This window comes from Mandrillus leucophaeus, unplaced genomic scaffold (assembly GCF_000951045.1).
Source record: "Mandrillus leucophaeus isolate KB7577 unplaced genomic scaffold, Mleu.le_1.0 Scaffold189, whole genome shotgun sequence".
Classification (NCBI taxonomy): Eukaryota; Metazoa; Chordata; class Mammalia; order Primates; family Cercopithecidae; genus Mandrillus; species Mandrillus leucophaeus.
The window spans coordinates 4,538,521-4,566,338 of NW_012101909.1; the positions used below are offsets into that span (position 1 = coordinate 4,538,521).

General features: G+C 35.7%; 1 protein-coding gene across 1 annotated transcript in view; it reads left to right on the forward strand.

The window, feature by feature from the left end:
• Nucleotides 1–24,197, forward strand: part of RIT2 (Ras-like without CAAX 2) — a 395,769-nt gene extending 371,572 nt beyond the window's left edge. Inside the window, exon 5 of the mRNA XM_011978096.1 lies at nt 23,702–24,197. Within this exon, the coding sequence (XP_011833486.1) occupies nt 23,702–23,929 (228 nt within the window). The 3' untranslated portion in view covers nt 23,930–24,197. The remainder of the gene's footprint in view (nt 1–23,701) is intronic.
• Nucleotides 24,198–27,818: the final 3,621 nt, after the last annotated feature.

The following is a 27,818-nucleotide window of genomic DNA, read 5'->3' on the forward strand; positions in this document are numbered from 1 at the left end:
CTGAATGCCTTTAACAGCACCCAAGACACCTCTTGAATGTTTTGCTGCTTAGAAATTTCTTCTGCCAGATACCCTAAATCATCTTTCTCAAGTTCAAAGTTCCATAAATCTCTAAGGCAGGGGCAAAATGCCTCCAGTCTTTTCGCTGAAACATAGGAAGAGTCACCTTTACTCCAGTTCCCGACAAGTTCCTTATCTCCATCTGAAACTACCTCAGCCTGGATTCTATTGGTCTATCACTATCAGCATTTTGGACAAAGCCATTCAACAAATCTCTAGTGAGTTCCAAACTTTCCCACATTTTCCTGTCTTCTTCTGAGCCCTTCAATCTATTCCAACCTCTGCCTGTTACCCAGTGCCAAAGTCGCTTCCATATTTTTGGAGATCTTTTCAGCAACACACCACTCTACTGGTACCAATTTACTGTATTAGTTTTCATGCTGCTGATAAAGACATACCTGAAACTGGGAACAAAAGGAGGTTTAATTGGGCTTACAGTTCCACATAGCTGAGGAGGCTTCAGAATCATGGCAGGAGGTGAAAGACACTTCTTACATGGTGGTGGCAAGAGAAAATGAGGAAGAAGCAAAAATGGAAACCCCTGATAAGCCCATCAGATCTCATGAAACTTATTCACTATCACAAGAATAGCACGGGAAAGATCAGCTCTCATGATTCAATTACCTAAAACTGGGTTACTTCCAAAACACATCAGAATTCTGGGAGATACAATTCAAGTTGCGATTTGGGTGGGGTTTCAGCCAAAACATATTATGTATTATATGTGTCTACATAAAAATATGAAAGTAAACATTTATGCATCTATGATATAAACATACATATTAGAATAGTCTTTCCTGCTAGTCTAAGGCTAGAGGTCACTGATGTTGACACACTTTGTTCTTTCAGCCTCTCTGGTCTCCCTGGGGCTTGTGTTTTGCTTTTGTCCTCTCAGTATGTGAGGGCTGACCTTAGCAGAAAGTTGGCTGTCTTAAATACGGCAGGTCATCTATCAATTCTTCCCTAGGCTGTCAGAGTTTCTTTTAATCTCACCTGTAATTTTCCAGGGAGGTTTACAAAAGCCACAAATAGAATTTTAATGTTGTAAAATACCTGTGGAGACAGTAAATATTTCCTCTTTCATGAGGACAGGCTGTATGTCAACAAGTCTCAGAGAAGAAAATGACATGTTCCAAGTTAAAGTGTATTGTTCTTAAATTGTCCATGAATTGAGTCATTTGCATTATTGTTCTGACATTATTCTCTCTACATATAGTTAAAGCTTAGGTATTGGCATACACTTCTTGTTATTGGATGCATGATTCTTAAAAGATTTTTTTCTTACACAACTAAATATTAATTGCTTCTATAATTGCAAAATATTCACCCTACCAATTTGCAAATGTATTTATTACGCCTTCCAAGCATCAGCTACAGAAACTAATGGCAAAATTAATGGATATTCCAAGCCCCGTTGAGAAGAAAATATAGCCTCAGAGAAGCTTAGTGATGAAGGATACACTGAGTGCCTAAATATGAAGGCTTCAATAAGCCACAGTGACTTTTCAAGATAGCTTAGATAAATGGACTCTCAAATGTGTCAAATCAGCTGGCAAGTAAACACTACAAACTAAATAAGGCTGCATCACAAATTAGTTTTTAAAGTAAACTTTTGTTTTAATTATTTATGCTAATTCTTCATAGCTTTCTCAGAGATGGCACATGCTTAGTGAAATAAGGTTAGCCGATGAGAGGATCACATTAGTGATGTGATGCTGTGACTTTATTTGTGAATCCAATTTATTCAAAAAATATTTATTAAAACTCCGCTATAGTTAAATTCTGAGGATAAAAGGTGAACTTGATAGTTTCTTTCTTAAGAACTGCTATTTATGGAGGAAAGAGGACATCTAATCTCTAAGATACATGGAAAGATGTATGATTAAGGGATAAAGATAATGGCTCACTTCGAAGACAGTGGAGGTTAAACCTTCAAGAGATGGGGTATGTTCCTGGAAAATGCATCTAGGTAGAGGTAATGATACATTCTAAAACGTGCAAGTACTTTTAAGTAGCTAGGGTGTAGCATATGGAAGGTGGGAAGTGGTTAGCATCTGGGTGAATGTTGGTTATACTCTTGGAAATGGAACATAGAAAGATTGATTCAAGAGGAAAGGATAGGCAGGCATGGAGGGAGGCAAAGAAAAACAAATTTAAGAAATCATTAAAAGCTGAGAGTAGAAGTAACTTCAGTTATCCTCTAGACCTCTCCATTGATCTTACAGGTCAGAAAACTAGTGTCCAAATCAGTGTGACCACGATGTTGCTTTGCAGAACACTAACTTAGCTTATCTCTTTTGGAATGAAACTCACGTGTAACAGTTGTTTCTGAGTTCTGTTGGTTTAATCTTCTCTGCAGCATTATTTATTTGATCCAGAACATCTTCCTCATCCTTCAACAATTCAGTGTCACTCATCTTAGACCCAGAAAAGCAGATATACCATCACGTGCTGCAAAACAACATTTTGGTCAATGATGGACTGCATCTACAATGGTGGTCCCATAAGATTATAGTGAAGCCAAAAAATTCTTATCACTTAGTAATGTCTTGATGATTCTGACCCTGTGTAGGTCTAGGCTGATGTGTGTGTTTGTGTCTCACTTTTAAAAAGGAAAGTTTAAAAATCAAAAATAAAATAATCTTTAAAATAGAAAAAACTTAAAATAGAAGAAAATAAAATGTTTTGTACAACTATACAATGTGTTTGTGTTTTAACCTAAGTTTTATTACCAGAGTCAAAAAGTTATAAAAAATAAAAAGTTTATAAAGCAACAAAGCTACAGTCAGCTAAGATTAATTTAATATTAAAGAAAGAAAAATATGCTTTTATTGAATTAGTGTAGCCTAAGTGTACAGTGTTTAGAAAGTTCACAGTGATGTACAGAGATGTCCTAGGCCTTCACATTGACTCATTACTCATTCATGGTAAGCGTCCCATACAGGTGTACCTTTTTTTTTTGAGATGGAGTCTCGCGCTGTCACCCAGGCTGGAGTGCAGTGATGTGATCTTGGCTCACTGCAAGCTCCGCTTCCTGGGTTCACGCCATTCTCCTGCCTCAGCCTCCCGAGTAGCTGGAACTACACGTGCCTGCCACCACGCCCAGCTAATTTTTTGTATTTTTAGTATAGACAGGTTTCACTGTGTTAGCCAGCATGGTCTTGATCTCCTGATCTCATGATCCCCCCACCTCAGCCACCTCCCAAAATGCTGGGATTACAGGCGTGAGCCACCGCACCTGGCCAGTGTACCATTTTTAATCTTTTATATTGATTTTTTACTGTACCTTCTTTTGTTTAAATACTTACGATTGTGCTACAATTGCACACAGTATTCAGCATAGCAATATGATGTACAGGTTTGCAGCCTAGAAAAATAGGTTATATCATGTAGCTTAGGTATATAATAGGTTGTACCATCTAAGTTTGTGTCTATGATGTTTGCACAATGATGAAATTGCCTTATGGCACATCTCTCATGAATGTATCCCCATCATTAAGTGACGCATGGCAGCATTATGAAACTCATCTTGCTAATGTTCACCTGAATGATTAGAGTTTAGAAAATATTTATGGAGGGTCTACTAGTTACATATACACTGCATTGGTTGATTTGAGATCAACAAAAACATTGCTAATCCAATGTTCCTAAGAGGATGCAAGCTAGGGAAAATGCATTTGGAATAGGTCATTGAAGGAAGCTATTTCCTAGAAAGCAGAAAGTTCTAATATGACAAATAAATTTCAGTGCAGTGGTTCAACTAAAAACTAATTTTAAAAAGTTGAGAGTGAATTCAGGTCACTTTGATAGTCACATATTATGAGAGGGGGACAAACTAAGACTTGAAATTCTACTCTTATCCAATCAGAGGGAGTATCAACCATAGTTTAAAAAACCTTTAATATCTGGTGTGGTCAAGCAGTTATGCATCCTTTTTGTTAGAAATGTAATGATCTTGCAACCAAAATTTCATCGTTGTTGTTGATATTTATTTGTTCTGTGGATACTTATTTTTGGTTGCTATAAGAACAAAGAAAGATAGAACCATATACTCATTTTTCTTCTCTCTGCATCATTTTTGTTTAAGATTCTGCAGGTTAAAGTCTGTCTTCTGAAAATAAGACAAAACAATCTTTTGAATACAGTTCAGTGGTAAAACAATTAATAGAAGACATGATCTATATTTTCCATATTAGAAGAGTTATTGTACAGAAGGAAATGGGAGGGGTTTATTCTGGATCTGTTTATACATGCCAGGCATAAGTCTAAAAGATATAAAATTAACAGATAATTATTTTCCTCTTAATATTATTAACTTCTTCCCAGTGAGACCTATACAAATGGCCTGGAGTTCTCTTACATGTGAATAAACTTATTTCTGGCAGTGTCTCTAATGACAATGATTCCATGATTTCTTGGCTTACATCTCTACCAGGCAGCCTCTAATCCCTGCCTCCTCCATCTCAATGCATGGTTTGCACTTAAACAAATTACAGTTGGTCAAAGGAACTGGTACTTTTGCTGAATTAGGTGTCACTGAGAAAAATTAATCGCTGATCTCAAGAGCAAATTCATAGCTCGGCAGGGAGGTGCATTCCTGTAATCCCAGCTTCTGGGGAGGCTAAGGCAGGAGAATCGCTTGAACCTGGGAGGCAGAGGTTGTACTGAGCCAAGATTGTGCCACTGCACTCCAGCCTGGACAATAGAGCTAGACTCTGTCTCAATGATAATAATAATAATAATTTTTAAAAAATAAGTGCAAATTCAGGTCGCTTTGATACTCACATATTATGAGAGGGGGATGAACTAAGAATTGAAATTACTAAAGAAAGAGTTGTGTTAATTGGAAGAAGAGAAGGATTTTATAAACAATGAGTTCATTAATATTTAATATTAGGAAATAGAGGTCAGGTTTTCAAGTCAGTTTGATGATTTTTCCACTTGTAAAAGACATAGAGATAAAAGGAACACTGCTCTAATGTCCATGAAAGTTACCTTTAGTAAAGAATAAGAAAAAAATTATTACTTGTAATAATAGACAAGTGATAAGAAGCAAATGCTTATGGATTTCTTTATTTAAAAAAGAAAAATTATACCTAGTCTCAGAGATCAGCAAACACTTCTTGAAGTGGAAACTGAGAGTTACTTTAGAAAACCTGTAAGGATTCGCAGGATATTGACTAGTGAAGATGTAAAAAAAGACAAGTCCAAGGAGAAAAGCTAAAGTGATAAAACAGGATAATGAAGGAAAACAAGGAATTTACAGGACTATGCGGAAGAAAAGTGTGGGAAAACAACGAGGAAACTGAAACAACATCTATGTCTCTCAACAGATTGAAGAGAAAAGTGACTCTAGCCTGCATTGATTAACATAACTGTGATTGCTTTTGCAAACGAAGACTTGTGATTTTAGCAAAATGCTTTTAGGTCTGATTCAGTAAAATATGCCCAAAGGAAGAGTCTACTACTCTGAGGACAGATATGGCAATAAAGTCAACTATATTAGAATATCTAATCATAGGAGTCCCAACCTCACCCTCTCATGGTGGTCATAAAAGCAAGAATCAAACTCATCACTCATATCAGGATGCATGATGCATGCAGGGAGACAAGCCATGCGTTAAATGAAGAAACAAGCAAAAAGTCCCTATATCATTACGTTTAGTATATAATAAGCAAATGGCCTTCTGTTTATTAAATCAATCATGTCTCTTAACCCACTTTAAGATGAGGACATTGAGTATTAGAGTTTATATGTAATTCAATTAAGGTCACTCAACTAGTAAGTGGCAGAAATGGGACTAGAACCCAGGCCGTTTGATTTCAGCAACCATCCTTTTAAATAGGATGCTTTTTTCCATTGTATCTCAGTGAGACTTACTGTTTTGACTAACACAAACTATGTTCTCAGCTGCTTCTGCAGAGGATAAAGCACAGATAATGTCAGTGAGCTGACAAGCCATTGCAGTGATAGTGTTGTTTGCCAGGTGCTCTGACATGACCAGAATCTGGAAGAGAAAACAGGTGTCACTGACTTAGAAATGCAGTCTCAGGCTGCTGCTTCTTAACAAACTTGTCAAGATTACCTTCCTTACGCCAGCATGCTGTGTGTCCAGCCATTGAGGCAGGTCATTTTGTTCACCCGAAGAATGATCAAGCAACTAGGCTTGGGAAGCAACAAATGAAAGGAGTTTCTAAGGCCACAGAGGGGTTTCTTGCAACAGTTAAAAGCTGTCATCTGTGCAGTCACTTGGATCTACATATAATATTCCGAAAATCCAGGGGATGGAGACTTGCAGACATATAGTCTATTATCAAGACAGAGAATGTAAATTTTAAAAGTATAGGCCAGGTGCAGTGGCTCATGCCTATAATCCTAGCACTTTGGGAGGCCGAGGCCGGCAGATCACATGAGGTCGGGAGTTCAAGACCAGCCTGACCAACATGGAGAAACCCCGTCTCTACTAAAAATACAAAATGTGCCATGCATGGTGGCACATGAATGTAATCCCAGCTACTAAGGAGTCTGAGGTGAGAGAATTGTTGGAACCCAGGAGGCGGAGGTTGCAGTGAGCAGAGATCATGCCATTTCACTCCAGCCTTGGCAACTAAGAGCAAAACTTGGTCTCGAAAAAAAAAATTATATATACACACACACATATGTATACTATATATAGTATATATACACATGTATACTATATATAGTTATATACATGTTATATATACATATGCTATATATATACTATATATACATGTTATATATAACATATCTAGTATATATGTTATATACTAGTATATATGTTATATATACTAGATATGTAATATAGTATATATATTATATAACATATATACTGTTATATATAATATGTAGTGTATATGTATTCTATATAACATATGTATATATGTATATATACTATATATGTGCATGTATATATACACATACATAGTATATATGCATATACATGTTATAGATAGTATGTATATATGGTATATAACACACATATACAAGTGTTATATATACATATATAATATGTATATATTTATATATAAGGTATATAACACATATATACATGTTATATATACATATAATATACTATATGCATGATATATATACATACAGTATATATACTCTATACATGTTATATTTACATATATAGTATATACATATATACACACGTATATATAGCATCTATACTATATATGCATGTTATATATACATATATACATATATACATATGTTATACATATACATATATCGTATATAGTATATATACATACCTATATGTGTATATACACATGTACATATGTTATATATACATATATAGTATATACACATGTACATATGTTATATACATATATAGTATATATAGATATGTATGTTATATATACCATATATAGTATACATATTCATGTTATATATACATATATATGTATTTATATATGTATATATATTTTGATTTAACAAAGTGAAAGCCCCAGCTCTAGCAGTCTAAGATTTTCAGCTGCTTTCTGACAAAAACTGTAAAAACTGGCAGCAGCCTGTAATCCTTGTCTCCCACATCTCAATGCAAGCCTGATTGCCCCAGGAATTCCCTTTCCTAAACCTTTTCTTTCGTTTTACTCTATATTAAAATGCTCTTGTCTTATGCACCATCTCTTTAACCGCATTATCTTTGTGTAGAGACAGGGTAATAAAAAGAGTCCTGGGTTTTAATGCCAATTCCAATATTGAAGAACTATATTATCTTGGAAATTTAGGTATTCCCAAACTGTTTTCATTTTTTCAGTTCATAGAAGATGAAATTTGAAGTACCTGATGACCAGGAACAATTTTAGCTCAGAAATTCAAATCTTCTTCTGACTACATGTAAGAAACATTGACAGAAATGGTCATTTGACAGAGGAACGTGCAGTAAGTGCGTGCCTCCAGAAACTAAACAGTCATTCACAGAGACGTGGAGGAGACATAGGTAATGTTTTAATGGCCTGAAAGATGATCCTTAAGATTATTGCAATCCTGAATTATTTTGCTTTTAGGATTGTATAACTCAGGGTTCCCCAGAGAAACAGAACCAATAGGATATACAGAGATACAGTGAAAGGGATTTATTAGGAAGGATTGAGTCATGCTACTGCGAAAGCTGAGAAGTCCCACATCTGCCATCTGCAAGCTGGAGGCTCAGGAAAGCCATTTATATAGTTCCAGTCCAACCTGAAGGCATGGGAACTGTAGGAGTTGATGATTTAAGTCCTGGTCAGAATCAAGGACAGAATCAATGGGCACATAATTGTGAAAAGCCTGAGTGAAGAGTCAAACATCAGAATATTCAGACAGAATATTCAGAAAGGGTAATCAGGCCAGGTATGGTGGCTCATGCCTGCAATCCCAGCACTTTGGGCAGACGGATCACTTGCAGTCAGGAGATCGAGACCAGCCTGGCTAACATGGTGAAATCCTGTCTCTACTAAAAATACAAAAATAACAACAACAACAACAACAACAACAACAACAATAATAATAATAATAATAATAATAATTAGCCAGGCACGCTGGCACATGCTTGTAATCTCAGCTACTTGGGAGGCTGAGGCAGGAGAATTGCCTGAACCCAGGAGGCAGAGGTAGCAGTGAGCCAAGATTGTGCCATTTCACTCCAGCCTGGGTGATGAGAGAAAAACTCCTTCTCAAAATAAAAATAACAATAAAATAAGGGTTATCAAAAAAAAAGGACTAGAAAATCAAGAAAGGAGGAAACCATCAATTCAAAGGAGAAAAATTGAAATAAGGGAAGGCAATTTGTCAAATATTGCAGTTGGTAAAAATTGCTGGAAGCATGTATTGGATTTGACAGTAAGAATGATACCTTTGCAAAACCACGTTAGAAGAATGAGTTGAAATAGAATACAGATTGTGAACATTAATGTGAAAATTAGAAGTGATCAAGATAAACCAGCACATAAACCTATAATGTATTTTATTTTGAAATTGTACATCTTTTTTTTCTAACTCTTTCCTTCCCGAGCCCTATCCTCTCTCTGTTTAATCTTATAAAAAGGGCAGATATAAGAGAGTAAATGAACTGAATACTAAAAATAGTTGAGACTTGAATATTTTTCTGAAACCAAAGGGGCTGTTACAGAAGAAGACTGAAAATGTGGGGAAAAGGTGGGACAACTAGTACTGCAGGATTGAAATAGATTAAAAAAAAAAAAGGTTATTCAGCCCAGATAGCGGTATCAAACTTGACAAGAATCAGTAACCTCTCTTTGCCTGAGAGGACAAAGACAAGAGCAAGATAAGATGTCTAATAATACAGATGAGTTTCCAGGTGCTAGTCCAGGATGTTGAAATCATACTTTTGGGATGCTTTTATTTCCTCACTGAGGTGAAATAGGAGGGTGAGAGCATCTGCTTAAAATAAGGATGGGGTCAGAGACCTGAGACAAGAAATGAAGGATTTGAAGAACTAAATGAGAAATAGGAAAGGGAACTGGCTGATAATAAGTAGAACGATTGACAAGAGCACTGATGACTCTGTTAAGATTGAAATATAAATGTATAGTGGTACCAATAAGCACAGGCACCTACATTTTCAAAAAATACCTGGCTCCCTGTGTGTAAGGCCAGAAAATGTAGAATGTTGGTTCAGTTTTGTTTTCTGTAGATACTGGGGTTAGAACTTTTGTAAAATTTATTTTGCTCTAGTTCATCCTTCTTTTCATGGCATGCTTTACCCAAATATAATCCAAAAAAATATACAAGTTGATTGTGAGCTTGAAGGAGCCCAGGATACCTCTGGGGAGGCTTGAGCTTTCCTCTAGGCTTCATCAAAGTCATTTGCTACTGTGGTCCCTAGATTTCATTCAAGAAGGCGTGAAGACCCGGTCTTCTTATTTTTCTGTCCAGAGATTCTGCAGGGTCATGTTCTAACCTGACAACATATGTAATCAAGCATTTTGACACTTTAAGTGAATTGCATAGACATGTTAATGAAAATAAGTTAAAACCTTAAGTAATTCAAGTGAGATTTTAGCTTCCAATTCTTCAGTTAATTCACGGAGAGTTTCTTCTGTAGTAACTGGTTGGTTCCTCTTTGCTCAGCTTCCTATCCATTTATTCAGTCTCCATTCAGTGAAGAGATAGGAAAGGTGTTTATTGAACATGGTTCACTTGTAAAGCATTGAGGTGTTGCTGGCAATATAATATCCCTTGCCTTCTTGGTCTTATATTCTGCAGGAGATCCAGACATTGTAGAGTTATACAATTTATTATTTAATTATAATTGTTTTATGTGTTACAAGTATAATACATAAGTTTTTTTATTCTATTTTTACCTAATACAAATTTGTTAACATAACAGATTAAATAATAAAATTCTTTGGTGTTTAAAGAGTACATTTTTAGGCCATGTTAAAATGGAAAATTTAGTTACTCATAATAACCAATCCCCTGAAGGTTCAGAAGAACCATTGATTTAATATACGTCAAATATACACATTTATTTATTAGTGCAAACATGTGAAGATATCCTTAAGCATGCACATACACGTATGTATATTTACACGTGCATAGTCCTGCATTTATATATATTGCACATACTTCCCAAGTTTATTGATTTGTATTTTTAGCAAGGTATTTTTAAAAGCAAAGTCTTTAGGAGAAAAATTCAAAAAAGAAGGCAGATATTGCTGTTAGCAAAATATTTAGCATCAACCTTCTGTTTTTTCCCTTCATGGCAACTCCTGGCTGCCATGGCAACCTTTCCGCCCTGCACACCAGAGCTTCTGGGATGAAAAGCACAAGGCCTTTGAGACTTCAAATGTCTCCTGTACAAAGCAGTCTAAAACCCTTTACCCTAGAGCCATTACCATCCTGTTTCTCAGAACGACTGGCTACACCATTTAATTTATTATGTCCTGCTTTTCTTTCCATTCAATCAATATCTCTCCAGAACAGCAAGACAGAGAAAACCTATTACATTTCCGGAGTAGGCACTCAAGAAATAGGCTTTTTAAAAATTACTTATTTGATGGGTTCCTAATATATTTCATACAGATCTGAATAAATTAGACATCTAAACTCACTAATTTCCTCTGATTGTGCTCTTATTCACTTCTTCTCCCTTGTGCTCTGGTCTAAACCATATTAACTACTGATGATCCCACAAAAGCACCATGATCACTTTTGCCTTAGGCCTTTCTTAGTCCCTTTACCAAGACTCTTTCCTGTTCCCCCAACATCCCACCTCCCCTCACTAACCTAAATAATTACTACTTGCCATTCAGGTCTAAGATTAAGGCTCCCTGTCTCAGGAAGCTGAGAACCACTAAGACAGAGCTGGGCACTACTTGTAAATGCCACCACAGTGCTGTACCCTGTGCTGGCCACTGTCATTGATCTGAGATTTCTTTTTATCTGTTTGTCTCAATCGACAACTAACTCCTCTGTTTATTGTAGCCTCAGCTGTATTCCCATGGCCTGGGTTCCAGTGATGTCATCCACAAATAATGAGCCCTCTTAAGTGCCAGCCACTTTGCTGGAGATCAGGTACAGAGGTGAACAAAACAGACACATTTTCAGCAATAACTAAGCTTACTTTATACTGGTGGGTGATGAAAAATACATATAGGCAAATTCGTGAGATCATCTCACTAATTACTATTGATAGTAATTAAATACCCTTCCTATCAATAAAATAAGAGTAATGGGATTGCATTAGTGGGGATGTGTGAGAATGCTTTTGAGAGGACGGTTAGGCAAGGTGTCTCAGTGGAGGTGATATTTCAGCTGGGACTTGAAGAAAACAGTCAGGAGGAGACCTGTAGGGGAGCACATTTCAGGCAGAGGAAACAACAACTGTAAATATTTGAAGGCAAGAAGATTTTGTGCTGGGCATGTATCGAATATGATGGGATATAATCAATGAGGGAGAGTGGTATGAATCGGACTTGGGGAAACAGACAGAGATAACATCGTGTAGAATTTGTAGGTCACGGTGACAAGTAGAAAAAATTATAAACGGGCTAAAATGTGGTCTGAAAAAAGTTAAAATTTCCTCTGTCTTCTTTTCAGACAGTGAACAAACAGACAAACCAAAAATAATATTTATTGGGAGTATACAGTATACTAGGAACTATATAAGTGCCTTTCATGTAATAGCTCATTAAATCCTATTACCAATTCTATGAAGTAGAATTTTATGAGGAAATTAAACCGCAGTCTAAGCAACTCCCTGAGAATTTATGGCTAAAGTGTGGTGTAGCCAGGATTTGGATCCTGGTAATCTGATTCCAGAACCTACCCACTGTAGCATAATTGTAGGCATTTGCTGAAGCCCACAATATAGCAAAAATACAGTCGAGGGCAATATCCTGGCCTCTGAAGTTTCAGTTTTATGAACTCATTATAATGGACTCTGTGGTCTCCAGTGACTGTTTATTTGGTGTCATTTTCATCATCATCCAAATTAAATATTTAATGAGCACCCGCCACTGCAAAGTGTGTGGCTTGCTTAATGTGTGGCACAATGAGGATTAAAATAAAACAAAATATTTCTGTCCAGCTGCCTTGCAGTTTGGTTGGTGAGATAAAACAACTAAGGACTATGAACTTCCCTCAAGGAAGATAAGCTGCACAGCAAAGCAGAGGCCACCAAGGTCACCATCGACTGACTGCACTGGTCTGTAAAGCCTTGAGTAGGTCAGGAAGAAGTGAGAGAGAAGAAAAATGAAAGACTTTCCAGATGGGGGAAAAAAAGCCATATGTAAAGACATAAAAATATGTGCTGAGGAATGATGGGCTCTATGGTGTAAAATGTACTCCACATTCTAAAGAGACCTACAGACAAGCACACAACCAAACTGCCTCTGTTGACTCCTACCCTTGAGTTTCCACAATCCACACCCCTTCCCAGTCTAAGAACCCAGGTGGAAATCTGAGTTTTTGATACCAAGACCAGGAGTTCTTTTCCTTCTCCCTGCCGCAAAGAAGGGAAGGAGGATTCTTGCCCTCCTCATTTACAGTACAAGAGAAGGAGACTCCAACATAATCCCTCCTAAAAGAGGGATGTGCTAAGAAGTTACAGACATCTCCTCACCAGTTGAGTTTTTTGCTTAGTTTGCAGACTTGCTCACCCATCTAAAAAAGATAATTGGGAAAAATAGCAGAGCAGATAGAGTACTCTTGGAAGGAACACCGTGTGAGCACACTCTGAGCTGTCAAGAATGGTTTTCCATGTTTCAGTGACTGCAGCTAAGCGTGGCACATCTTGCCAATGCTTTGCTTTGTTTTGCTTTTCCCGGAAGGAGTTTGTGATGACATCTAAGCACTTACCTTTAAACGGAAGATGATCTCTTTTTTAAAAAAGTAACTCTCATATTAAATAAGTGAATAAATCAAGTTTAATAAATCAAAAGCACTTTCACTACAACTGGCCAAAACTGGCAAGGCCATTAATATCATTAAAACTGATCTAAATCAATTATACACAAACTAAAATAGAAAAATTCAAGTTCAGGCCACCTTTCCTTCAAGTTAGCAAATAAGATGTGTTTCCCAGGAAATTTTGATTCCTGCTACTTTGACAATGTAGGCTGCATAATGAAAATTAATAGCTCCATGGGAAATAATGGAGTGAAACACTTACAAGAAGATATTAAAAATATAAAATAAATCCCGAAGAGTTTCCTGTATGCACTAAGCATTTTAACAGCACCCAGTAGGCATAACCACTAAGATTTTTGCTTGCAAAGCTTCTGTTGGAGGAGCCAGACCCATCTTTCTGCCAATCTCCTTCACTCAAGGTTAGCAATCATAGCAAAGCAGTGTCAGAGTTTCCTTTTGTGTTGCTAAGAATTATATCGCTGATTAGGCAACCACCATTACTCTGGCTACCTTTACAATAATTTAATTTATTGTATTTTATTTTTACCGAGCTCGGGTAAAAGATAAAAATATGTAGAGAGCTAGAAAGCTCCTGAAGTCAGCGTATTGTTGGGACTAAAAGTCTAATTGGCCAGGATGCTTGCCGCTTCCCACTAGCAGCTGGGCTGGACTAGAACAGGCTCTGCCTGCCTTTTTGCCCCAATAGTCTCATCAACCCCCCATGCAGCTGTGGCTGTGTTCTAATGCCTCCTCTGGCAGATGGGAAATGGCATTTCAGGGAGTGCCTGGCATATTACATGGTGATCTTCTTTGGTGAAAAAGGTCATATATATTAAAAAGATGGCACCTCTGGGTTATTGAAATTTTCTATTACTTGTATGAGACATTTTTCTTTATTCTTTGTTTTCTGCCATTGCTTTCTAAGGCCTCCAGGTGGCACATTAAATCAAAAACTTTCCTTCTTTACAATTGAGGGGCACTGTGGTATAATGATATCTGCATCAATTGCTTCTTACCCCTAAAATAATCTCTCTGCAACATTTGTTCCCCACCCCCCACATTTCTATATTTATTTAAAATTTAACTTTTCATGTAAGTGCAATATAAAATATTGTGTGCCATTTGTTTACTATTTAAGAATGATCTTAAGTTGTAAAACCTCACATCAGATCAACTAAATATGTATAGAATCTCAGCACAGGGAACTGGAAAGGTTTCCCCATGAGAGACAGCAAGAAAGAAGGGAAGCGGTGCTTAATGGAAGATAGTAGAACTTGATGGACATTTTACTTAATTAGATGTGTGACCTTGAACCATTTCTTAACCACTGCTTAACCTTTCTGAACCTGAAACTCCTCATTTGAAAAATAAGAAAATTTAAGTCCTCTCTACCATTGTGCTTCTTTCTTAGGAGTTACTATATCAAGTAGATGAATATTGATGAATATTCAATATTTAATTTTACTTAAAATTTAATTTTACTTAAAATTCAGATAGACAAGATATCTTATGCTAAAAGAATATGTTAATTACCTTAGTTTTCAATTCTAATATGGAAGCTGTTACTTCTCGTAATACATTCTAGTTCCAAACCAGTCAGACCACCATTAGTGGATTGTTGTGGTCCTAAAAATTACTCCCTATGATGCTGTTGCAATATGGCCTTCAAATGGACCTTCAAAACGACCATAATAGAAAGAATAAAACCAAGAAATATATAAAAATTAATATTTTGGGGCTTGTTTTTTTGACATGTTTGAACTCAAATTCTTGCATTAAATTTATGGCATATAAATTTCAAGGATCAAAGATAGGTATGACAAATGTATGGTTTGTCAGTATTAGTATGACATGAAATTTTCTTAAAACTTGAAAATGTATTTTCTTGAAACATAAAACTTTATTGTTAAAGTATGCTTTCACTTTTGGTATTTTTCTTAAAACATAAAAACTTTAGGTCACTGATCTAATAATAATTTTTAAGGAAATATAGAAAAGATTAAATGTTTTACTAAGTTTAATTTCCACTTAGATATTATAGCAAATGTGAAAATTCATGATATTCTTCCATTAGATAACACAGAATTAATATTTTGATAATAAATCTAAGATCACATGCAAACTACATTTTATGCTTTGAATTAGGTGGTCCATGATTGCTACATTACGTATCAAAGTAATGAGTAGGCACAGTTTAAATATACTTCAGCCTCCTACAAAAAATAAAATATTCAGTTATATCATTTATTAAAGGTGCTGTTTTGCTGTATATCATTCCAACAAGAACATTTGCATGGGATTTGTTTACTAATTTTATTTCTAGTCGAGCTTGATTATCACATTGGAATTTTAACTGAATTTTGAAGTCCCTAATGATTTATTTGTGATGCTTACATTTTAACCATTAGAACATATTTTATAAATGTAAGTGTATGTTTGTATAAAATATGCATATGTATATCTACATATGTACTCTATATATACAACTAAACATATCTTTTTCAAATACTTAAAAAATTTATGGATTTAGCTAAAGACTTAACTTCAATCCTTCTCTACTTCTACTCTTCTTAAAGAAAAATTATCTTTCTATGTTGATAGAAATAACTTCTATACGTCTTGGTCAAAAATAATCCAAAATGATAACTCAGTGTCAGGGTGCCACTGACAGCATCTTCATTTCTCCACTGATTTGGAATGATATCCTAATAATAGAAAAGCTTTCATAGATATGTTGATCTTTTTCCAGGTTCTCTATTGCATTGTAATAAGATTATTTGTCTAACCCTTAACTAATGCCCCACTGCCTGAACCATTATAGGTTTACAGATGGTCTTAATCAGGTGAGACCAACATTATTGTTACTATTCTTCTTCTTACCTCCTTATTAGAATTCAAATATTTCTTCTCTATTTGTGCCTTTATTCTTCTCTATGAATTTTAGTATCATTGTATGACATCCTATGATTCAAAAGTTTTCAGGGTTTTAATGTATTTTCATTGAAATTATACACTAATTTGAAATGATTTATTATCTTTATGATATTGAACCTTCGCACCCAAAACTAATACAAGTCTACAATTTGTCATCTGATTGGTTAGATTGCGATAAAAATCCAAACTAATATGATAAATAAAAGTCTTTCTTAACGTATTTGTTAGCATAACCTAACCAGACCCAACTCATTTTTGTGACAAAGCATGATTTGATGTGATTTGAGTTGATTTGGAGATCTTACATAATCTTTTTGCTGTGAATGTTGCAATATTTAGCTACAGAAATATTACTATATTGGAGTACAAAATTATGCTCCAAATTCAAAGGGAGTGCTGCATGTTTTACAATGCATTTATTTAATTGAGTGTTTAATTGAAATTTCATATAAAGCAGACAAATTATAAGTATAGAGCTTTATAAATTACAACATGAACTCACTTAAAATCACTATATTGGTTAATAATGGAAGATTATTAAAGGCACCCAGAAAACTTTCTGGTATCTCCTTCCAAAGGAAACACTACACTGACTCCTAACACTAAACAATAGTTTTTCTGTTTTTAAACTCTCGAAAAATGTAATTGTGTAACGTGTTAATGTAACAATAGAGAGAACTGGATGTGGGGTAAATGGGAATTATTGTTGCCATAGTCTGTAAATAGGAAACTATACTAAAATTAAAAATTTACTAACAATGTTTCTTAGGTCTGATTTCTTTCACTCAGCATTGTTATGTTTGTAAGGTTTATCTAAGTTGTATATAATACTATGCCATTTATTTACATTTAACAGCATCACATTGTATTAATATATAGCAAATTATTTATCAAATCTCTTGGTAATAAGATTTGTGTTGCTTTCAGTGTTTTTGTTTGCTTGCTTTTGCTATTGTGAATAATGTTACTGTAAACAATTTGCATGTCTTTGTTGCATACATCTACACATATTCATTGAAGAAGACTTCTTTGGTCATAGAGACTAAATTGTAGAAAAGGTTTTAATCACAAATTTAATTTTTTGTGTAATGTTTAGGACACTATAGAATTTCTATTTTTTTTTTTTTTTGTATTTAAGCTTTTGAAAATTATATTTTGGTAGAAATTACTCCTTCACCGAATATTTCCGATATACTGGGACAAACATCATGTTCACATGTTATCTTTTTTATGTTTGTAGTATCTGAAGTGATATATGCTATTTCATTCTTAATATTGTTTATTTATGACTTATTTTTCTTCATCACCCTTAATCTGTCTTGCCTGGGCTTTATAAATTTTGACATCTTTATAAAAAGAATTCATGTTGGATTTCGTCTTCTCTATTGCATAATTGTTTTTTTTTAAATTATTTCTATGTTTATCATTTCTTTGATTTTAATTTCTTTAAATTAATTTGCTGAGCTTTCTGGTTACTTTTTGTAGTTGATATTTTGATCATTAAACTTCAGTGTTTATGCTTTTTAAAAACATGCTTGTAATGCTATAAGCATTATTATGAATAAAGCTATAGATAGTCCTCCAGGTTTTGATACAGTACATTTTCACTAGCATTTAGTTTCAAATATTTTGAAAATGTTTGTGTAATTTCTTTTTTGACCTATTGACTCTTACATATATACTTTTTCTCAAATATTTGGGAATTTAGTAGAGTTTTTTTAAAAATTCTAGATCATTTTCATTTATTTGGGACTATGTTGTAATTTTTATTCTTTGCAATGTTTTGAGATTCACTTTAGGATAAAGTCAGTTTTTATAAATGTTCCAAGTTAACTTGAAGAGAATTTGACTTTTTCATTTGTTAGCTATAGCATGTTGTATATGTCAATTGGATCAGTTGAGTTTGTTTTGTTCAAGTCTCCTATATCCTTACTGAATATTTGCCTATTAATTTTTTCTTTATTTCTTATTTTTATTTCAATAGGTTTTGAGAGAACAGTAGGTATTTGGTTGCATGAATAAGTTTTATCATGTTGATTTCTGAGATTTTGGTGCATTCATCACCCGAGCAGTGTACACTGGACACAATGTGTAGCTGTTTATCCCCCTACCTCCCTTTCCCCATTGTATCATTCTTATGCCTTTGCATTATCATAGTGCATTAGCTGCCACTTATGAGTGAGAATTACAATATTTGGTTTTCCATTCCTGAGTTACTTCACTTAGAATAATGGTCTCCAATTCCATCCAGGTTGCTGCAAATGCCATTATTTTGTCCCTTTTTATGGCTGAGTAGTATTCCATGGGGGGTGTGTGTGTGTATATGTGTGTGTGTGTGTGTGTGTCTGTTTATCCACTTGTTATATGGCCTGGTTTTGTGTTTTTGCAATTGTGAATTGTGCTGCTATAAATATGCATGTGCAAGTATCTTCTTTGTATAATGACTTACTTTCCTCTGGATAGATACCCAGTAGTGGCATTGCTAGATCTACTGGTACTTCTACTTTTAGTTCTTTACAGAAACTCCACACTGTTTTACACTGTGTTTGTACTAGTTTAAATTCCCACCAGCAGTGTAAAAGTGTTCCTTTTTCACCACATCCATGCTAGCATCTATTATTATTGTTTGATTTTCCAATAATGACCATTCTTGTAGGAGTAAGGTGATATTGCATCTGGTTTTGATTTGCATTTCCCTGATCATTATTGATGTTGAGTATTTTTTGATATTTTTGTTGGCCATTTGTATGTCTTCTTTTGAGAATTGTCTATTCATGTCCTTAGCCCACTTTTTGATGTGATTGTTTGTTTTTTTCTTGCTGATTTCTTTGAGTTTCTTGTAGATTCTGGATATTAGTCTTTTGTCAAATGGATAGATTGTGGAGATTTTCTTCCACTCTGTGGGTTTTCTTCCACTCTGTGGGATTGCAGAGCTTTTCTCCCACTCTGTGGGTTGTTCATTTACTCTGCTTATTGTTTCTTTTGATGTGCAGAAACATTTTAGTTTAATTAAGTCCCAAGTATTTATCTTTGTTTTTGTTGCATTTGCTTTTGGGTTCTTGCTCATGAAGTCTTTCCCTATGCCAATGTCTAGAAGGATTTTTCCAGAGTTATCTTCTATTATTTCTACGTTTTCAGGTCTTAGATTTAAGGCCTTGATCCACCTTGATTTTTGTATAAGGTGAGAGATGAGGATGCAGTTTCATTCTTCTGCACGTGGCTTGCCCATTATCCTAACACCATTTGTTGAATAGGGTGTCCTTTCCCCACTTTATGTTTTTGTTTGCTTTGTCAAAGATCACTTGGCTGTTACTATTTGGCTTTATTTCTGGGTTCTCTCTTTTTTTTTGAGATGGAGTCTCACTCTGTTGCTCAGGCTAGAATGCAGTGGCACGATCTCGACTCACTGCAAGCTCCGCCTCCTGGGCTTATGCCATTCTCCTGCCTCAGCCTCCTGAGTAGCTGGGACTACAGGCGCCCGCCACCACGCCCAGCTAATATTTTGTATTTTTAGTAGAGACGGGGTTTTACCACGTTAGCCAGGATGGTCTTGATCTCCTGACCTTGTGATCTGCCCGCCTCGGCCTCCCAAAGTGCTGGGATTACAGGCATGAGCCACCGCGCCTGACCTCTGGGTTCTCTATTCTATTCCGTTTATCTATATGCCTATATACCAGTACCACGCTGTTTTGGTGACTATGGCCTTATAGTATAGTTTGAAGTCAGGTAATGTGATGCCTCCAGATTTCTTCTTTATATGTAGTCTTTCTTTGGCTATGTGCTCTTCTTTTTGCTTCCATATGAATTTAAGGATTTTTTTTTTTTTTTTTTTTTTTTTTTTTTAGTTCTGTGAAGAATGACAGTGGTATTTTGATGGAAATTGCATTTGTAGATTGCTTTTGGCAGTATGATCATTTTCACAGTATTGATTCTACCCATCCACGAGCACAGGATGTGTTTTCATTTGTTTCTGTCATCTATGATTTCTTTCAACAGTGTTTTGTAGTTTTCCTTGTAGAGGTCTTTCACCTCCTTGGTTAGGTATATTCTTGAGTATTTTATTTATTTATTTAGCAGCTATTGTAAAACGGATTACTGATTTTATTCTCAGCTTGGTCGCTGTTGGCGTAAAGCAGACCTACTGATCTGTGTATATAAATTTTGTATCCTGAAATTTGCTGAATTCATTTATCTAGGAGCTTTTTGGATAAGTCTTTAGGATTTTCTAGGTATACAATTATATCATCAGCAAACTGCAACATTTTTACTTCCTCTTCACCAATCTGGATGTCCTTTATGTCTTTCTCTTGTATGATTGTTCTGGCTAGGACTTCCAGTACTATGTTGAATAGAAGGGATGAGAGTGGGCATCCTTGTCATGTTTGTGTTCTCAGGGGGAAAGCTTTCAACTTTTTCCCATTCAGTACTACATTGGCTGTGAGTTTGTAATAGATAGCTTTTATTACAGTAAAGCAGGTCCCTCCTATGCCGATTTTTCTGAGGGTTTTAACCACAAAGGGATGCTGGATTTTGTCAAACGTTTTTTCTGCATCTATTGAGATGATCATGTCATTTTTGTTTTAAATTCTGTTTATGAGGTGTCTCATATTTATTGACTTGCATATGTTAAACCATCCCTGGTATGAAACCCACTTGATTGTGGTGGATTTTCTTTATGATATGCTGTTGGATTCTGTTAGCTAGTATTTTGTTAAGGATTTTTGCATCTATATTCATTACGAATATTGGTCTGTAGTTTTCTTTTTTTGTTATGTCCTTTCCTGGATTTGGTATTAGAGTGATACTGGCTTCATAGAATGATTTAGGGAGAGAGGATTCTCTCTTTATCTTGTGGAGTAGTGTCAATAGGATTGTTACCAGTTCTTTCAATTGCTGAGAGAGACACATTAAAATATCCCACTAAACTTCTGGATTTTATTTTGTCAACTGTTAAAATTTAAACTGAGACTACATTTTTAGTACATAATAATTAATTAGTATAATATCTTCCTTTATTATCATAAAATATTTCCCTTTTGCTCAAATAATGCTCTATTTTTACTTACTGTCTACTTTGTCTGATATTTAAACTATAGCAGCTTTTTTCATGTGTAAATTTCCATTCAAATTTCACTTTCTATATCTTTACATATAATGTACTGCAACTGCAAGTGATTATTGTAAAATCTGGTTGGACAGTCTTTGTCTTTTAAAGTTGGAGACTGTAATGCATTTATATTAACTGTGATCAATTAAATCATTCTTTTGAAATTCTGTGTTTTCTCTCCATTCTGGCCATGCTTCAATGTGAGTTGAGCATATGTCCCGCCTCATTGACTTTACGTTTCTCCATGTGTCATTTGGCCCCTGGGATATAGGTAAAATAATTTCTGCCTCCTGTGCATCTTCTCTATAGTATTGGAATATCATTTCCAAGATAAGAGGGTCTCTCTTAGCCTGAGTCCCAAAATAAGAGGACAAGAGGAATATACCAGAACCCACCTGACAGCCTGGAGCTGAGCTACCAAAAATCTACTCCTTGGCTGCTAGAAAGCAGTGTAGCAACAAAACAAAACAAAACAAAAAATATTTTGCAAGTCACAGGCATTTAGGCTGTATTAATATGAGTGTAACCTAATGAAGGCCAATAAATATAGAAAATAATTCCAGAACTGTTGTGTTGCTATAAAAAACGTAAAATATGCATCATTAGCTTCTGGGTGGGGAAAATTCTTACAGGTGACTGAAAAATAAATGGTAACCCACATTATACAGTGTCATACCATTTGGTAAGATTATCACTTGTGATAACTTGAAAATCAGGGAAGTTACTTAATAAACAACTTTGCCTAATTGCTGGCAATTCAGAATGTTATTAGCTTTAGTTGATTGTTTTCACTGCATTTCTTAAGTTATTTTAAGATAGAAATGAGCTAAAAAAAAAATTGGTATGTTTACCAGCAGGAATGAAAGAAAATTTAAAAAGAGAGAAAATCCAGACATGTTTTATCTCATAGTGTTAAAATGTAACAAGTTACTCATCTCTGTTTAACAGCCAGTAGTGAGATCAATCTAGAACCTGTCTTTGGGATCAGATAAACTTGATAGATTTTTACACTCCAGCTCAGCCACTTACTAACCATATGATGTGTTGTAACAGTTTTAAAAGTTGGTTTCTGCCCTGATTGCAACAATCGCAAAATGTCAACAACTTAAAAGAATAAAGTTGTGTGTGTGTGTGTATGTTTTGTTTTGTTTTGTTTCTTAGTTATACCACACATCCAAAATGGGTGAGTTAGGAGGTCTATTTATTATTCAGAGTCCTGGTAACTCTGAATTCCGGACTGATTCCGGACTGATAATCTGGTAGGGCTTCATGGGAGCACTAAATTTTGAGTAGGAATGTTAGTACCAGCTACAGGAACATAGAATCCACTATGCTAATATATGTGTATAATTTGTCTTTATATTTTACTTAATATTTATTCAACCTTGGGTAATTTTGTTGATCATTCTTTAAACTCTTCCAATACTTCTAATGGTGATGTAGGCACCAGGAGTTGTAGTAGATACTAAAGGAATGATAAGTGAGACAGACATGGTCCCTGGCCTCAGTCAGTCTATGATCTCTAGAGATCCATTACAACAGCATGAACCACAGTCTGGATAAGTGCCACCAAAACTTATGGAGAGTCAAACCTGCTCTGGAATATTTGGCTAGAGAGAGGCTTATTTACCTGTAATGGTGGTGTTTGCTTTTCATTTTCTTTTGACAGATTATTTTTTTTTTAATTTTATGATAACTCCATCTCTTCAACTTATTCTTAAGTGAAAGCTCTGGACTATAATAACAACTAACATTTATAGAGCTTTAAACATGTGCCCAGCATGTGCCTCTTCTAGATGATCTCACTCAACCCTAACAAAGAGGTTTTGAGGTAGATATTAATATCTTACACTGAAGAAATTGGGGGGAAAAAAGTCAAAAAATTTACCCAAGTTTGCAAAGCTGAAATGTAGTTGAGCTGGTACTTGAAACAAAGCAGATTTAATATAAAGCTATTCTTTGATCACTTTGCTATGTTGCTTTTTTGAATTCCAGAGAGCTGATTTCTAGTTCAATTTTTAAATCAGTCATCCTTTCAAGGATTCTAACTTCTCATTTGTCCTTCAAATTCTAAAATTCTAGGATTCTCTCTTAAAACAAATTCGCACATTGCTATGTATTTTAAATGTAACTGGGGTCCACGGCTCTAGTAGAGAACATATTTTTAATTGAAGAGTCTTTCTCTTTCTTTTAAATATTATTTGTTTTTTCCTTAGGTTTCTACAGAAGAAGGCTTGAATCTGGCCCAAGAATATAATTGTGGTTTTTTTGAGACCTCCGCAGCCCTCAGATTCTGTATTGATGATGCTTTTCATGGCTTAGTGAGGGAAATTCGCAAGAAGGAGTCCATGCCATCCTTGATGGAAAAGAAACTGAAGAGAAAAGACAGCCTGTGGAAGAAGCTAAAAGGCTCTTTGAAGAAGAAGAGAGAAAATATGACATGATATCCCTGCTTTTGAGTTCCTCGCTCTCTCTGAATTTTATTAGTTGGACAATTCCATATGTAGCATTCTGCTTCAATATTCTCTGTGTGTGTGTGTCTCTCTCTCTTTAAATATCTGCCTGTAGGTAAAAGCAAGATCTGCATAACTATACCTCTTGAGATAGTTTTGTTTTGCCTTTAACAGTTGGATGGATTTTGTCAATCAGCTGGATATGCTGTTTAGTTTTTACAATATATTACTAAATAAAATTGACATTCCAATTGCCTCATTTCCCTTTAAAGAGTCTAGCTTCATTTGGTATGCTGTCTGGTTATAAAGGAAATATGCAAAATTGCAGCCAGAATGATAAAAGGCTCAGGGGATCTGCCTTTGCCTGATAACACTCCGGTTGTTTGCATTTCAGGAATCTCAGTAAATAATGAAGAAGCTCAGGATATAATTCAGGGCAGAAATCTGCAGCCTGGTCTTTTCTTATTGTAGAAGTCATGGTGCTTCTTCTTGAATGCTCCAGAGAGAAACCTTACAGGAATTATTAATAATAGGAACTGGTTTTGGGTCATTGGAGAGCTGAAATAAAATATCTACATATTTACAGTGCTCTGCCCCAGTTAAGTTGTGGCAAAATTATCACAGTGAAGGCACTGGGCTGTGGCAAAAGGATGTCGTCTCTGTAGTGGGAAGAGAGAACCTACTATGAATTTGGTGGTTCATAAGCTCATTAAAAGACGCTTTGCTCCCCTCATTGAGAAGTCCTTCTTAGGGTTGCTTCACCTGCATCAGGACCATTTGCACGGTATGAGACTAGAGGGCTCCAGAGACCCTATGAGCTCCCTATATTGCCAAAATCTCCTCTCTTCCCTTACATGAAATGCTACCAGAGGCTTTTCTCTTGTTTGTTTTACAATGACTCATCATGTAAAATGAAATTGCCCATTCACTCATTTTTTCTCATAGTGTGAATGGGTTTATTAAATTCAAGCTCAGAAAATACACTACCAGAGAGCACAGTTCTGAATGTTTAATAGGCAAGCGTGAAGAGGAAAACCATAAAGCTAAGCATGCGATGGAATCTATCAAGCCCATCTTCATGGGTTGAGGACTGTTTTTAATCATTAATTAGGGAAAAAGAGAGATGAGGGGCATAGTTATCATTCAATATTCAATCACTACTTCTTCATTATTCACAATGCCTCTGGTACTTGCTAAACTCTGAGAATTCAGAAATGAATCACTCATACATGGGCCCTGTAGCTTAACATTTACCTATGAGTTTCACTCCACTGAAAGAACAATGAGATTACAAATTCTCAGACAAGAAAAAGACATTTTACATCGTGATACAGATACAGCTAAAAGAGAATTTAGGGAATATCATTTTTTAGATGCTGAACTGGAAATTAGCCTTTCACGATATTGTACTTACAGGTCCTTTTATTGCTTGAGGCCAAAGCTGTTTCTCAAACCCACTTAGACTTCACTTTTTTTCTCTTAGACCCTGGGATCAAGGACATTGTCATGTACTTATGCTAGTAACTACTGCCACTTTATCCCTAGGGTTTTACTCAAGCCACATCTTCTAAGGAGTGAGGCACAAACTAATCAAGTTTCCCCCATCTTATATTGCCACATCTTATACTGCCACTAAAACCAGATCCACTGCACCTTTTAATTGTAAAGGATTCATAATTAGGAGGAAAGCCAAAAAAATAATAACAACAAACATGGAGACAACATGAAGACATTAAGATAGCAAGATTCTTTCTTACAGTCTTAGAACTGGTCATTGTTTTCTCCTTTCTGGGCCTTGAATTGTTTAATCCTTTGCTTTTGTCCTATTAAACGGGCACACTCACCTAGAGTACATTCTTTGCCTTTTGCAGCCCAGGGCCCCAGAACCCTCCAAACCTGGGAAGGCCCTACGAATCCTGCCCTCCATCAGTGACTCTCCTGTTTATCAGAAGATGCAATCTAGGAAATAATACTTGGCACCTATTTTCCAATGATAAGCCTGCATTTTTGAAAACCTGTTGATTGCCTTATACATAAATGATAGTGTTTGGCACATTTTCTAGCACAATCAAATCTTCATACATTTTAACTTTTATCTTTCATTGTCAACTCTTCTGCCTTTGGCTCTAGAGTTCTATAGCTCATTTCTCCTTTCCTCTATCTCTTTCCTTATGCTTCTAGAGTCCTGGAAAATATTTATGTAGCTTAGAAATCGTCAGTGAGGCTTGGATTGGGGAACAAATACAAAGTCCAATCATTTTATTCTATAGTAGAAAGGAGTTCTATAAATTATAACCCACATGCTAAAAGAATATAAGGTAATTATCACCAGCAGAGACAGGCAGACATTGAGCATTATTTTAAACCAGTCTTTCTTTCAAAAGAATGAACCAAAAGAAAGTGTCCCATAATAAAACCTAGATATTTATGCCAAGGGCTATTGATATTGATAATTTGTGTAAGAACAAATTATCAAGATCTTGTTTCTAATCATATCCCTGAAAATTTCTTACCAGACTAAGGACATCTAAGTAATTCCAAAAACTCACAGAACTACAGTGTGCATACGCCTTCATTGCCAAGCAAGTCTCTGAAAGCTTTTGCCCAATATGCATAAATGTTCATTGTAGGCCAATGTGTAGTCACCCCACACAATTTATCAAATAGCAATGAAATGCCTACTAGGTACCAAAAACTTTTCTGGATACTGCACGTGTGTGTGTGTGTGTGTGTGTATTTGGTGAAAAGGTACTGGGAAATTCTGAATACAATCTCTGCCCCTCAGAAAAGTACCATTTACCTATGTTAGGGTATTTCTTTATTAATTTATCTTATAGACACACATGATTAAATAACTTTTCAGATGAGAGACAAATGGGAGCCTAAGATGTTATATTTTTTGTTCAGGAAGCACTAGTTGAACCTGCAAACTTCTGTAGAAAATATCAATGAGGAAAAAACATGGGCAGTTGGGCTGCACATCATTTGTATGATGCTCAGATGCACAAGGAACAGATAGCTGCTTTATTTCCCTATAATTCATATGTTATTTCTCATGAACCCCTGACTAACGGGGAGCTGGTGGTAGATGGGACTAAATTTTAGCTCATGCCAGTAATTTAGTGCTAATCTGAGACAATAATTTAAGGCATTTCTTTAACTAACCAACCTCTGCTGTGTGCAGTTGGGTCACTGTTTGATTATTCAAAGTTCTTCTCTGTTTATTCTCCTTTTCAAATTGCATTTGAGTATAGGAGAAAGGTGTGGCTTTAGTGACCTCATGGTAGTAGTTTCTTTCTCTTATCTTCTATGCCCTGTGGTATCCCCCGTATTTTCTGTGATCTTTTAAACTCAAGGTCTTGTCTTACTTTTACTGGACTGACTGTGAGGTATGTCAGGGGTTGTCAAGTGTGTCATGAAAAACAGCCAGTCTCTACTGGAGCCAATGATCTTGTCCCTTTTCCATGGGTCTCAAGGTCCTTTCCAACACAGTGTCTTTATTCTGACCCAGGTCCTTCTAGTCCACCTCGCCCAGCACCTCTGCCTCCCTTTTGGATCCCTGGCATGCATGAAGAGGGCACTGGGATCCCTGAGTACTGCTTCAGTGAGGCTATTCTAGCTCTCTGCACCCCCTCGGTCTAGCCCATGTGTGGATGCCCCAAGGAGTCCAGTTTATTCCTAATATTCCTTGGCAAAAGTAATATACAAGCACAGACCAATGGGAATGGAGGTTGCCTGAAAATACTGTGTGTGCTCATGGCTATGAGGAAGTTTGTCAGTAGCTCCAGTGTTCCCAAAGCAACCTCACACCATATTCAGCCTGAAAGACTTTGGGTGGTGAGTTAAGAAGATCCTGGTGAGTGACCCATTTGTTTTATTT